This window comes from Astyanax mexicanus, chromosome 21 (genome assembly GCF_023375975.1).
Source record: "Astyanax mexicanus isolate ESR-SI-001 chromosome 21, AstMex3_surface, whole genome shotgun sequence".
In the NCBI taxonomy this organism is placed as follows: domain Eukaryota; kingdom Metazoa; phylum Chordata; class Actinopteri; order Characiformes; family Acestrorhamphidae; genus Astyanax; species Astyanax mexicanus.
The window spans coordinates 17610038-17625341 of NC_064428.1; the positions used below are offsets into that span (position 1 = coordinate 17610038).

At 38.4% G+C, this 15304-nt stretch overlaps 1 protein-coding gene across 1 annotated transcript; it reads right to left on the reverse strand.

Annotated features, from left to right (window-relative positions):
• Window positions 1-580: 580 nt before the first annotated feature.
• On the reverse strand, window positions 581-10840 carry LOC103035679 (interferon-induced protein 44-like). Its single transcript, XM_022674390.2, has 8 exons — window positions 10769-10840; window positions 10403-10450; window positions 10141-10174; window positions 5571-5772; window positions 4757-4906; window positions 3021-3192; window positions 2748-2848; window positions 581-1645 (listed from the first exon to the last, which is right to left on the reverse strand). The coding sequence occupies exons 2-8, from the start codon at window positions 10440-10442 to the stop codon at window positions 1454-1456; spliced, it is 891 nt and encodes a 296-aa protein (XP_022530111.1). The 5' UTR covers window positions 10443-10450; window positions 10769-10840; the 3' UTR covers window positions 581-1453.
• Window positions 10841-15304: the final 4464 nt, after the last annotated feature.

Genomic DNA, 15304 nt, shown 5'->3' on the forward strand with positions numbered 1-15304 from the left:
TAAATTCTACAACAATGGTGCTGCCTCTGTTGCACTATTTTAAGGTGGAACGGGAAAGTTAGCTAGCTAGCTAGCGAGATTTTTTCTGCTAATTTCAGCCATAAAACATTAAAACTACAAATTTAACAGTAGTATTATTGTGCTAATTGTCACTTTTAGCAAGGAAAATACTTACATTTGTGGGGGTTTTACCATTGATTCTAATAACCCTTTGTTTGAAGTGTGCATCTGAAAAATCTCCGTTTGAAGGGCTAACAAGACCTATCTCTTCCCCCTACCCCTCCAGCCTAATGAGATTTGGGACAAGGGCCAAGGGGTGAAATGGGATTGGGACAAATATATTGGAAAAAATATATAGTAATCCTCTTACAATTTTAACTCACTACTTCAGGTAGAACAGAAGGAAACGAAGTGGGTGTAACTGTTTATTCTTCAGCTCTGCATCACCTTAAACGATGCAGTAGTTTTACCCATGTCACCCATATCCCAATATCATATTAAAATATGGAACTCTGTGTAAAAATATAAATTACTGTAAATAAAAACACAATGCCAAGATTTGCAGATCTAATAGACACGTTTTATTCTCAATAGAACACAGAACACATGTGAGATGCTGAAACCTTTTTTTTTATTTCATGAAAAGCAATAACCCACTTAGAACTTAAAGTCAGCAACACATTAGGATGGTGTACTAATAAAAAACAGCTGTATTTTGGTTTGTTTAACACTTTTAATTTACTACATGATTTCGTATGTGCTCCCTCATAGTCTGGATGACTTCAGTATTCATTTACAATGTAGGAAAAGAAGAAAATAAATGCACAAATTAAATGAGAAGTAAGAAGGTGTCCAAACTTTTGACTGGTACTGTACCACCATCTACAGTATAAAATATAATCAAAACATTCAACAAATCTGGATAGATCCCTATGTGCAGGGGACAAGTGATGGTTAATACTGAATGCTGGTAATCTTCAGGCCCTCAGGTTGCACTTGCATTAAAACTAGGGCATGATTTTGTACTGAAAAATCACTGCATGGGCTCAAGAACACATCCAGAAGTCACTGTTTGTGCACAGAGTTCAATCAGTGCTATTCACAAATGCAAGTTAAAGCTGTATTAAGCAAGGAAGAAGCCATATATCAACACCATCCTGAAACAAATGAGCCAAAACCCTTTTAAAATTAACTAAGAAAACTTTTTAAATGAAAATTCTGTGGTCAGATTGATCAAACTTTTAAATGAGTATATTGTAAATGAGGATTGGCTAAGACAGACTGCTAGTTAAAGAAAATGCTGATTTTAACATAATAATCTATAAAAATGTTGTTTATCAACAAGAATTCCTAGCATAACTAAATAATATGAATAATTAAGGATTGTGACATGTTGCCAGTAAGCTGATGTAAGGTAAATGTGAACCCTTGTATCACTGTATGATTTTGTGATTTAGTAGTCCACGCTCAATCCCTCTCGATCCTCCAGATCCTCCAGGAAATCGTTGGCAAAGTTGACAATATCTCTCAGTGCCATGAGGATGAGAACATCATTATCTTCATTCTGGGTTATTTCTGCATGGTAGTTCTTCACTGGGTAGATTTTGTTCAAGGGGATGCCCAGTTTATTATAGCTCTCATCGACCTGAAGACACAATACACACAAATGTCAGAATTTACAACACTATGAACAGTACCAGTCAAAATTTTACCACACACCATCTTATTCAATGTTTTTCAATGTTTTAAATTAATACTGAAGTCATCCAGATTATGAAGGAACACATAAGGAATCATGTAGTTAACTGAAAAATGTTAAACATGCTGGTAACTTGCAACAGAGGTAACCCTTGGTCTTCCTTTCCTAGGGCAGTCCTGATAAGTGCCAGTTCCATCTTAACATTTTTGATGGTCTTTGCAACTGCACTTAGGAATTGACTGACCTTCATTTCTTAAAGTCATTTTTTCTTTATTTTGTTGAGTAGTTCTTGGCTTAATGTGGATTAGAGCATTACTCAAATAAAGCTATTCACTGTATACCAACTCTACCTCTTCACAACACAAGCGATTAGTTGCATTCAGAATCACAGTAGATTTTATTCTCTATTGATTTCACAAAATATAGTGCACAGATGATGTACACTAAAATTCCCAGTGTATATCATAATGCAGTGCAGTGGTGTTGCAAGAAATACAAGTAATTAACTCTTGACAAGTTCAGCACAGCTGTTGACTGAAGGCCATGAGAAACTGAGAAAATCCAGCCAAGATGTGCAAAGCTGTCATCTAAGCAAGAGGTGCTACTTTGAAAAATCAAAAATATATCCTACTTATTTAATTAACAATTCTATATGTTTTTATTCATAGGCTGGACGATTTTAGTATTAATCTACAATGCAGAATATTTTAAAATAAGGAAAAACCTTTTACTGATATGGTAAAATATATTATTATTCTTTCATTTTTAGAAAGCAGTCCTGCCAGTTTTATGTTTTTGTAAAGAAGCCCTAAAAAGGGCCTAAAAAAAACCTTTTAATAATATTTCTGTCCTAAAAAAAGTAAACAAAAAATCATAATGGAAATTAAACCTGTGGGTTTAGCTTAATTGGACGTGACCGGCCAGCCCTAGGTGGGGCAGTGCAGGCCTGATTTATTTATTTTTTGGACGTACATTTTTAAAGTAACCATTGACATGTTCTTTTGCATGAATGTTGGAATTTCTTATAGTGTGATTACACATAGGTTACCTTCTCTTTGATCTTTCTGCTGTGGTAGATCATTCTCAAGTTTTTGTTGACCATCAGACATGCCTGATCCACTTTTGTTAATACAATGACTTGAGGTATGTCTACAAAATAACAGAAGATGAACAAAAGTGAAAATATACATAAAAAGGAGATTTTAAAAATAATGCTTTATCATCATTTAAAGACTAAATTTTCACCTTATAAATGATGAAAAAATAAATAAATTTCACCCGCCGCACTGTTTAAAACGTCAAACTAAAGAATCAGACTCACTCAGATCCCTGGCTTTCTGTCGAACTGTCTTCATTTTCTCAATAACTTTGCTGTCGATTCTGGAGACAGCATCAGCAGGAATGATGGTCACCAGACAGTGAACTTTATCCTGCAGTTCAGGATTTTGGTTGTAATGTTGATGGTTTTCGGTTATTGTCTGCTCGGGATTAAACTAAAACAGAAAAAGAAGGGATTTTCAGATTTTAATGTTATATGACTAAATCAAGTGTTTTATAGTGTTTAAGCAGATACTAATTTAGTTCTTTAGTTCTTTAATGTCAGTTTAAATATTTAACATACAGTTTTTTCCATTTTAGGTCAATTAGGATTACCAAAATTATTCATCTTTGCCAAATGCCAGAATAATGAGAGAGAGAGAATTGTTTAGGCATTTTTATTACTTTCTGTAAAAGTTTACATACACTAAGACAGGGGTGTCCAAACTGCGGCCCATTTCCTTTTTTGGAGCAGCCCGCGGGGTATTTTAGAAATAGAATGAAAGTTGGCCCGCTGTTAAACAGGTTTTTATAATGTGAGATTCAAAGTTTGAACGCTAGGTGTCAGAAACGGGCCAAAGAGTCTAAAAGCGGAGAGAGTTAAGTTGAAGCACAGAAAAATGGGCCAAAGAGTCTTAAAGCGGAGAGGGTGCTCAGTTTTAGAGCAGAAAAAACGGGCCAAAGAGTCTAAAAGCGGAGAGGGTGCTCAGTTTTAGCGCAGAAATACGGGCCAAAGAGTCTAAAAGCGGAGAGGGTGCGCAGTTTTAGCGCAGAAAAAACGGGCCAAAGAGTCTAAAAGCGGAGAGGGTGTGCAGTTTTAGCGCAGAAAAACGGGCCAAAGAGTCTAAAAGCGGAGAGGGTGCGCAGTTTTAGCGCACAAAAACGGGCCAAAGAGTCTAAAAGCGGAGAGGGTGCGCAGTTTTAGCGCAGAAAAACAGGCCAAAGAGTATAAAAGCGGAGAGGGTGCGCAGTTTTAGCGCAGAAAAACGGGCCAAAGAGTCTAAAAGCGGAGAAGGTGCTCAGTTTTAGCGCAGAAAAAACGGGCCAAAGAGTCTAAAAGCGGAGACAGTGAGCAGATGTAGCGCAGAAAAACGGACCAAAGAGTCTAAAAGAGTCTATAAGCGGAGAGAGTGAGCAGATGTAGGGCAGAAAAACGGGCCAAAGAGTCTAAAAGCAGAGAGAGTGAGCAGATGTAGCACAGAAAAAAACGGGCCAAAGAGTCTAAAACGGAGAGAGTGCGCAGTTGTACCACAGAAAAACGGGCAAACGAGTCTAAAAGCGGAGAAGGTGCTCAGTTTTAGCGCAGAAAAAACGGGCCAAAGAGTCTAAAAGTTGCCGTAATTAAGGAGTTTAATATTATAAAACATCTGTTTGAAAAATCTTAGTTTACACAACACTGTCAAAGATAAATAAAGATAGTTAGTCAAGTAAAATGGTGTGTAAATGAAAGTAATCAGGAAAATGTATTATTTAAGGTGGTATATTTCATTATTTGTTTTATTATAGAGTCTGTGTCCCGTGACTTCAAATATATTTCTCCTTCTGGCCCCCAACAAAAAAAGTTTGGACACCACTGCACTAAGATTACTATGCCTTTAAACTATTTGGGACAGCCCGTATAATGATGTCAAGTTTTTGGAAGCTTCTATTTGTTGGGTTTGTATTATATACATATATATATATGTTAAACCATTTTTTAGAAAAGTTAGCTGTAGGAAGTAAGAAAGAGTGTTCACTTACAGTATAGCCATCTGCTATATGTCCTTCTAAAACTTTGATGATGTCTTCACACTGAATCCCTCGTCCATCTTCTGCATGAAGTCCTGTGATGTCGGTGAGAGCAATGGGATAGCGTCCACCTCCACGCCTCTTCAGCTTGTGCGTTCTGATCTACAAATCAAATTTACCATAAAGATGGATTTACATGAATTACAAAAAAAATCAGTTTGTGAATAAATGAATTATTCTCTAAATTAACAAGATATTTAAACAGAAGACATGTGTACCAGATGCAATAGTATAATGATAGCACAAACCCAAACACACACACACACACATACACATACATTGGTTTTGCCGTTGTCACGTCTGGTGCTGTTAGCTCCTCTGTCCCTTCCACACCAAGCTCTAACGGAGGTTCTCAGGTCAACAACTACACTACCCAGAATGCACCACCCGCTGACATCACGCACTCACCTGATCACGTGACACCTCACCTGCTTCCTCCAGGAAGTCCCGAATACTGATTACTGGCACTATAAAGGTGCACGCCAAACAGACTACCACGCCGCGTATTGTAGGTTCTCCTCTTTACAAAGCGTTACTTTATCTCTTGTCTCAGTTTACTTTGTGTATGACCTTGCTTTTGGTTTCTCGATGCCGATTATTGCCTTTGCGTCTGATACTGGATTGCTTGTGTATTACCTGGACTGTGTTTTCACTACTGCCTCTTGGATTACCTCTGATATTGGATCTCTCGTGTATTTTTTTCATTTTGGTGGTAAAGATACAAAAACATGCGCACACACACACACACACATTAGTTGTTACTTACTGTATTAGTGAAGCTTTTTCCCATCTGCGCTCCTTGCTCTAGGGCACCAGCAGAATTACGGCCTAAGAGGACCCTCTGGACAGAGTTTATGAAGCAGGACTTTCCTGCCCCAATTGGTCCATAAAGCAGAATTCTAATGATGGAATTTGATTCTGAGTGTGGCTTAAAATCTTCCAATTCTTTAAATATCTCTGTTTTTTCACTAAAAAAGAAAAGAGTGTAGAAGTAAGACAGAGTGCAGACGCTGAACAATGTTAAAAAAAGAGTAAAAAAAAGGTACACAGAAAAAATAATGCCTAAAAAAACAACCTAAAAATGTATTCTAATTTTAAAAACATACATATATAGTATATAGTACAGGGATGGGCAACTGGCGGCCCGTCATCACTCAGTGTGGCCCGCGAATAGATCAAAATAATTTCATAATTTCATAATAAAAAATAAAAAAAATTATATAATATAATAATTCTACTTTTGACCGCTAGAGGGCGCGCCGCTGCCAAATAATAGCAGGCACGGGCGCACAGTGAGGAAGAAAGTCAACAGCCATGGCCACTAGCAGTGGCATAAAGAGAAAACTTGACCGAGAAAATCGCATTTTTCAGACAAAATGGGAAGAAGAGTACCTTTTCACCGAATTCAAGGGAAAACCAATGTGTCTAGTTTGCTTGGAGACATTATCTGCCCTGAAAGATTACAACTTAAGTCGACATTACAGCACCATGCATAAGGTGAAATATGAGAAGTACACTGGAGCTGCCAGGGCCGCTGTAGTAGCAGACCTCAAATCAAAAGTTGGTAAACAGCAGCACTTTTTCACAAAAGCAACAACGAGTCAAGAGTCAGCCATCACAGCGTCTTATGATGTGGCACTCGAACTTGCCAGGGCAAAGAAGCCACTGTCGGATGGAGAAGTGGTCAAGAGGTGCGCAGTGAAAATGGCTAAAGCATTTGGTGACAACAACATAGCTAAAAACTTTGAAACCGTGTCCTTATCCCGACGCACAGTAACACGCAGGATTTTTGACATCCATGGTCACGTCCATGTAAAAATGAAACAAGTCATGCAGGACTGCCAATACTTCTCCTTAGCTTTGGATGAGAGTACAGATGTGACGGATGTTAGCCAACTGCTTGTTTTTGCGAGAACGATTGACAACGCATTTGATGTGCACGAGGAGTTACTGAAATTGGCATCTCTGCACGACACCACTAAAGGCAGCGATATATTCAACGCCGTTACCAGTGCTGTGGGTGAATATGGTGGCTTTGAAAAGCTGTCAACTGTTGTTACGGATGGCGCACCTGCGATGCAGGGAAGACACAGAGGTTTCGCGGGGCTACTCAAGGCAGAGCGGAGTAAACTGCCCTATACTGCACTGCATTATCCATCAGGTGGGTAGAGTGGGATACACGCCCTGGCCCGCCGGCGGGCCAGAAATTTATGAAAAATAATATCTGGCTATGTTTATGAATAGTTATGAACAGTTATAGGCTCAATATAAACAAACAATATACTTTATATACAATATACTATATATTTTACAGCTTAGAAACTCTGCTTTTCAGTTATCTAGCCTATTTAGCAGTATTTCCTTTCAGAAAATAAGTATTTAGGGCGAAATATGCCTAGTTTCATAAAGATATTAAATACTGTTTTCATATTTGCGTTTATCGCACGTCCATATTTGGTCGGATGCGGTCATGTTATACACCATTCAAACCGTCTGGCTCTCCTGATTCCGATTCTACCGATGTACGGTTCCTAAATTAGAGCTGAACGCGCGCGTAGGAGCGCGTGTTTACAGTTAAAACCTGCTCTGGTTTTGTCCTGGGGTTACCTCAGGACACACCACACACACCCCCAACCCCCACCAGCGCGTCCCCCAAACTCTTACCTTCAAAACGCGTCCAAACTTAAGATAATCCATCAATCCAGTCTCCTATAATTCCCATTTGTATCTAATCAGTGCTGGAAATCATTTCAGGCAGAAAGAAATTAATAAAAACTTTAACTCCTTATTAAACGCGCTGTATTCGAGGCTGCACGTGTTAACGCACGTGTGGTGACTCAGCCAAGCCTACTGCACGTGACGATATGCAAATGAGGACTGTCAGCCAATCAGGGGCCGAGTTCAGACACCTTCATACTGCAGAATAAAGTATAAAATGAGTAGTTTTATTATTAGAAAGTTTCCAGTCCTTTGGAGAAAGAAAATACCATTACTGCTTCAGATCACTATAATATTTGATCAGTAAAATGGAGCAGTTTATAATTTTTATGATGATTGTAAACACATTATAGCACAATGTAGAGCTGCCAAAACACTTCTTCCATATAAATAGTTCATTTTATATGTATGAAAATAAAAAAATTAAATAGAAAATCTGAAAAGCGCCTACAAATTTTCCTGGTTTTTACCATATTTTGGCCATTACATGTTCAATTGAATAATTAAAGTGTCTTAAATGAATTGTGTAAAGGCTTCTAAGTAATATTCATTCATAGAATTGACTCTGAATTATTTAATATTGGAGTGATAAGCCTTCAAATGTGAGTATGTAATTTCAGGCGGAAAATGGTAAAAATAGGCTTGGAGCTTAAGAGGTTAATTGTGAGATATTACTGTAGGCCTGTTGTGCCGTGGTGACATAAAATAGAACGACATACAAGCAATAACCTATATTTTTTCTAATAGCAACTACTTTATTCTAATCTTTTCAGGAAGCCCTCTGCGCAAAGACATTGAACTTCGGCCACGTCATGGATCTAGTGACAAAAGTAACTAATATTATCCGAGGAGGGAACAGATCGCTATGCCACCGGAGGTTCATCACTTTTCTGGACGAAGTGGATGCCGAGTACGGGGACTTACAACTGCATACGGATATCAAGTGGATGAGTCGAGGAAAGTGTCTGGAGCGTTTTTTTGCACTGCGCTCGGAAATACCGGTGTTCTTGGAGAACAGCATTAGCAGCGATACACGTGCATACTGCGTGAAGCTCAAAGATACACAGTTTCTTTGTGACATGGCCTTTCTGACAGACATCAGCGCGCATCTCAATCACCTCAACACACTGTTACAGGGGAAAGATCAAACAGTGTGTGATCTGTATTCTCACATGACCGCATTTCAGCGCAAGCTCGGGCTTTTCATATATGGGTTTTCCTCCCCTCGTGCAAATCTGGCACATTTTCCCGCGTGTGATGAGATTCGCAAAGAGAGCCCTAGGTGCGAAAAACAAATCCAGAAATACAAAGCAGACCTCGAAAAATTACAGGAGCAATTCAATGATCGTTTCCAAGACTTCCACGAGATGCAACCACGAATTGCACTGTTCACAGACCCCCTGTCTGCTGTGGTCAGCGCACAACCATCAGAACTGCAGCTCGAACTCTGCGAGCTGCAAGCAGACCCGTTTTTTCAATCAAAGCGCAACGAGAGGGGAATTTCATTTTGGAGACTTCTTCCCGAGGCCCGTTTTCCACGTCTCCGAGATTTTGCCCTCTCAATGGCCAGTATGTTTGGGAGCACTTACATTTGCGAGAGCAGCTTTTCCACCATGAAGCACATAAAATCCAAAGAGATAAACAGACTCACCGACGATACATTGTTTCATTTGATGCGCATTGGGACCACGAAAATTAACATTGACATCCAGTCCATTGTGAGCCAGCAGGCCAAACCACAGCTCTCTCATTAGCTTCAATAAATGTTGGGCCTCTGTGGTCTAGTTTTCTACTATTATTGAATGAGCTATTTGCAATCAGTTTTTAAATCTTTTTTGTTCTTTGTTATAAATGAGTTCAAATGCCTTTTGCACTTTTCTAAGCAAATGTTTTGTCCTTGTTGCTTATGAAGGACTTGTTATAATGAACTTATTTTACACAGAGGAACTACTGTATTTGCAATCAGTTTTTTAAGCAAACTTTTTGTTCTTTGACATGAAGGACTTCCTTTTTGCACTTTTTTTAAGCAAACGGTTTGTCTTTTGCCGTATTAAAATGCATTAATATGCAGAAAATAGTTGTTGATAAATGTTGGTGCTGTAAACATACAGATATAAATTCATATAAAATTTGTTCTTATTGAAAATAATTTGTAGCGTTTTTCATATTCAGTTATTTGAAGTGCGAGGTCATGTGGCCCTCCAAGGGTCATGCTGAAAAAAATGTGGCCCTCTCCATCATGGAAGTTGCCCATCCCTGAACTAAACTATTACAAATCTTACACAAAAATACATAGAAAATGAAAAATAGTGACACAGAGTTAGCTGCTTAGAAAATTAGGCTTGGTTTTACAGCCTACAACAACTAGGCCAGGTAGTTAATCATAACAAACAGTACAAGTGTATCTAAGGTAGCCTGGGGGAAATTTCTACACACTGACAGTCATGGTCAGAAACTTGTGGCCTAATGGAAAACAAGTTTCCAACAGATATCATTTTTCAATTGGTAAACCACTATTTTTTCTGTATTACAAATGATCTAACAATATGAATAATTAATAAAAAATAAAGGAAGCTTGTCAACTATTAACAAAATCCGACAGGCATACAGGTTCTTACCTCCATGTCAGTGTTCTCCAAGGTTCATTTGGAGCTGATTGATAAGATCAAATTTATTGATTTTAGCAGAAGAATTTGTGTTACTTGTCAGACAAAAATGCCACACATTATAAGCATGTTCAAATCAATTATAAAGCAAATTATATATTTTTTTCAAAGCATATTATACATTTTTCTTTTTAATTTATATAATTTATTAAATATTTTATTTGTATGAGTTTCATTTCTACTTGTATATATTGTCTGGTCAGGAGAAACTTACTTGAAGCAGATTCAACAGATTTCGACTGACCCTTTCCCATCTTTCTCTCTGTAAAAATGTAGTTACATATTAACAAACCTTATTTCCAAATTTCTGCAGAGCAATAAATTATTTACAAGGTCTACTAGCAAAAGTATTCAACCCCCTAAAAGTAAATTAAATGAGTAATTAGGATTTTATTGCCGTTCTATGTGCACACAGCAAATACACAATATGCAACATATACAGCACTATATAGATTACAAAAAAATATATGGTTCTATGCACAAATATTTGTACTGGATTTTCAGAATAATAATGAAATTATTCATTAAGTTTAGAATCACTATGTAAGCTTTTTTTTACTGTTCAATCATCAGATGTTACCTTTCAGTGCTGAAGCTGCGCAGTTCCAGTCTGAACACCAGAGTTTCTCTTTCTGCAAAACGTGTGGCAACACTGCACGTCTTCACAGTTTCCTCTGTGTATTTATCATAACGTTCTGCTTTTTATGCATAACCTGTCATACACAGCAGTTCCCACAACTTCCTCAGTGTATTTTTCAATTTTATTATCATTATCACTCCTAACATAGGTATGCAGTCAATATATGGAGAACCATGTACAACCTGGTTCACTTTGTATAGAAGGATGATTCTATAATTGATGGCTTTTTTGCCATTTTATCCTTTGTTTTAATTATGTAAGATTTTAAATATACAACATTGTTCATTTTGGCCATTTAAACTCTTCTTCAGTAAATTGTCAAGGCCTTAAGGAAAACAAATGAAGTTAAAACCGAAAAAAATAAATGTTAGTATTGTAAAAAAAAATAATAATATTAAAATAAAATAAATTAAATTAAATTGTAGATAAAAAAGCAATAAAAAAGCAATATCAATCAACTGTCAATTATAAAATGTTAATTTACAAAGCTTTTGTTTGTAGTAAAATTGTGTTCCTGCACTCTCTACTGCAGCTTTTACACACTTACAACACACAGCCCATTCATACTTTCATCATAATAACTAGAAAATACACAGAAACACAGAATAACTATTAAATTATTAGAGTAACTATTAAACAATCAAACCTAAAATATATTAACCAGCTTGAATGCTATGGAAGAACATCTGAAGCATGACCCTGGGATGGTCTGGTGAAGAAGACTACATCAAATCTACAAACAGAAGTAATTTATTTTGCAGGGGTGTTTTTTTCATTGAATTTTAAAAATGAATGTTTTTTTTGTTAACTTGCAAACAACTTTATACATTAAGGGACTATTTTTTCTATTCTTCTTTTAAATTAAGCAAAGTGATGTTTTTACCTTGCATTTTTAAACTAAATATCAATTTTGAGACATCTGGGAATGTTTTATGTTTAAGTTTTTTTGTAGGATTATTCTAAAAACAGTAACAGAGTAACATATGTAAATATTTTCAAATATACATTTTTGGAAAAACATAAGGGACCACTTAAAAAAAGTGAGTTCCTTTAATTTTACCAAATTGAAAAGCTTTGGAATATAATCAAGAGGAAGATGGATGATCACAAGCCATCAAACCAAGCTGAACTGCTTGTATTTTTGCACCAGGAGTAAAGGCATAAAGTTATCCAAAAGTAGTGTGTAAGACTGGTGCAGGAGAACATGATGCCAAGATACATGAAAACTGTGATTAAAAAGCAGGGTTATTTCACCAAATATTGATTTCTGAACTCTTAAAACTTTATGAATATGAACTTGTTTTCTTTGCATTATTTAAAGTTTGAAAGTTCTGCATATTTTTGTTATTTCAGCCATTTCTCATTTTCTGCAAATAAATGCTCTAAATTACAATATTTTGAAATATATTTTGAAAGCTTGAAATTTAACTTATAATTGATTCATTATATTCAATATTTATTTCAGTTTCAGTTTCCTACCATTCAGACCCTTTCTCTCTTTCTTGATATGCAACTGCAGAGTCATCAGGATTTATTCTGCAAATATTTAAAACGGATGTGTATATAGCAACAGGGCCAGAACCAAACAGAGCAAAAAGATCAACATTCTTCTCTGCTCTGAAAAACATGCCTTTAAGTGGCTTCTGGTTTTATATAAAAATTATGCTGGTATGACAACCAAGGTCGCCCAAGTCAGACAGAAACAAAGAAAGAAAAAAGAAATGGAAAGTATAAACACAAGAAATAAATACATGAATTAAACATAAAACATATTTAATTTATTGAATATTGATTAATAAAACATAATATCATAAACAAATTAATAAATCAATACATTATGCATGAAGGTGAAAAACACAAACATGTCAAAGAAAGAAGCTGCTGTGGAAAGTTGGCTGTTCTCAGACTTTGGAGGAAGTAGAGATGCTGTTGGGCCTTTTTGGAAGTTAGTAATATTTTAAGTAGTTACTGTTGAGGGAGAGGTAGATGTCAGAGCTCCCCTTCTACAGAGCTTTACTTCTTCCTCTACAGTCATTTAAATCCCTCATGATCTACATTTTCTGCTTTATTAGGTAATAATTATTAAGTAAGAAACATGTTGGAGGTTTTGTTAGGTTTGTGTGCACCCATCAAATGTCCTATATTTCTTTTCTGTGCTGAAAATGCATCGCTTCAGTCTGAAGACCAGAGTTTCACTTTGTGCAACACGAGTGGGATACGGCACGTCTTCACAGCTTCTTATGTAAGTGTCTTTCCTGTGACCTTTGTTCCCACAACTTTCTGTATGTGTTTTTTTTTTTATTCACCATCACTTTCAGTTTCTAGCTTAGTGAATCTTACATTAATTTATAAGAGAAAGTGTTCAATGCTAGTAAAGCATTTCAAGTTTGATGAATTGCTTTTTTGATTACCCCTTCAATAAAAACACCAGCACTAAATAAAACTGCCACTGCTGCGGGTGCCCCGCCAAACAGGTGTTGGGCCTGTGGTGGACATGGCCCAGAGGAGCGGTTGTTGGCTTCCCTTATTTTAAATTCTAAAAGGCGCCCTTAACTGTGAGTTTGCTATAATGAACCCCGCCTACACCATGCGGGGAGGGGAACTGTGATGATGATACTTGGGGTACAGTTCAGAACAGCTTGGGACGGTTCTCAAGCCAAATCCCCCCCGCAGCTAGGTAAGAGATTAAGATGAGGGTGGTGATGGGGTGGAGGCGGGTGCGAGGTCGAAAGTCACGTAGGTGAGGAGCACCTGGGAGGTATATATATAGGACCAGGGGGAGGAGCTAGGGAACTTGAGGCGTGGTTCATATCCCAAAACTTTGTTAATTCTTAACAACACTTTGCTATAATGAACCCCGCCTACACCATGCGGGGAGGGGAACTGTGATGATGATACTTGGGGTACAGTTCAGAACAGCTTGGGACGGTTCTCAAGCCAAATCCCCCCAAAAAAGACTAAGTGTGAGGACCGGCAGCCGAATCTGAACTGAAAGTGAGGTAAGCGAAAGTGAGAGTCTGGGGTCTTCAGCAGAACTTCATAAGATCTTGAACGGCGTTTCGGGTGGTTTGAGTGAAAAGTCTTAATAGTAGATGGCATGCAGAGTTAGCATCGTCCTCGTGATACGATTTGAAAACCAGTATAATGTTTGACTGAATGGGGAGTTAGACAGGTTTGTGGCCGGGTGAGTTATCTTCTCTTGACAAGGGAATGTGACAATCATGAAAATCTAAATCAACGTCTAGGGTATGACACTTGCTCCCAACTGGGTTGAAGGCCAATCGGCTGAGAATAGGGGTTGATCTCATGAAGTTTAAGGTGGACTGATTGTCCCTTTTTGGCCTGAAGTCTGTTCTTTACTTTGTCAGGTCCGTTCGCCCCTTCTGGGGCATACGCCCTCAACAAGATTTCGCCAGGCATCCCGATCCTGGGCCTTTGTCCTACTTGACTCCAGGTGTACCACGTCCGCTTAGGTCCGCATCCAGATCCCTACGCGACATGTTTCTGGGCCTTCCTCTACTTCTTTCTCCCTGGGTTCCAGGTCAGTGCTTGCTTAGTGATGTTGGAGGCAGGCTTCCGAAGACTGAGTCCAATCCATCTCCAACACCTTTCTGGAACTCTTCTTCTTGTAGGAAGTTGGTTTGTTTCTACCACAGATCCTGATTGCTGATGATGTTTGGCCAGTGGATCTGGAGAATATTGTGCAGACATGAATTAATGAATGTCTGCACTCTCTTCATTGTTGGCACTGTTGTCCTTCAAATTTCTGCTCCGTACAGCAGTACTGATTTGACAGAGTTAAACAGTCTGATCTTGTTTGAAGAGTTAGTTCCCTGGATTTCCACACTTCCACAGTTCATTACGTGGGAACCAATAATGGGCCTGCAACTGATGATGGGTCCTGCATGATGTCGCGTGCAGCTTGGAAGACAGGATTGTTCTGAAATCAAAGAAGAGAAGCCTGAAGTAGAGAGAGTCCAGCTTAGTCCCCAAAAGAGCAACAGGCAGGGCCGAAGGTCATCACAGCAGACAGGGGCGCCCGGGTGAAGAACGCGGACACTAGAGGGACTTCAACCAGCAGGCGGAGAGAAGTGACAACTGAAGAATTCAGCGCATTAGTATGGCCGGGCGCAGGGGTCCGCCTCGCTTGCAGGGATTGAGGGAACTGAAAAAGAACTGAGGAAACAACAGAATCGAGGAATTAGAAGGAGCCGTCGCGGAATGGATCTCGGAAACTGGGGAACTCGGAAACTGGGGAACTCGGAAACTGGGGAACTCGGAAACTGGGGAACTCGGAAACTGGGGAACTCGGAAACTGGGGAACTCGGAAACTGGGGAACTCGGAAACTGGGGAACTCGGAAACTGGGGAACTCGGAAACTGGGGAACTCGGAAACTGGGGAACTCGGAAACTGGGGAACTCGGAAACTGGGGAACTCGGAAACTGGGGAACTCGGAAACTGGGGAACTCGGAAAC

Bases quoted from the DNA above. Each gene is read 5' to 3' on its own strand.
- LOC103035679 (XM_022674390.2), bottom strand. From the start codon at position 10,442: ATGGGAAAGGGTCAGTCGAAATCTGTTGAATCTGCTTCAA. The intron at 2,849-3,020 runs GTGAGTCTGATT...GTTATTTTGTAG, and splicing joins ACAGAAAGCCAGGGATCTGA to ACATACCTCAAGTCATTGTA. The intron at 1,646-2,747 runs GTAACCTATGTG...TTGTGTCTTCAG, and splicing joins GCAGAAAGATCAAAGAGAAG to GTCGATGAGAGCTATAATAA.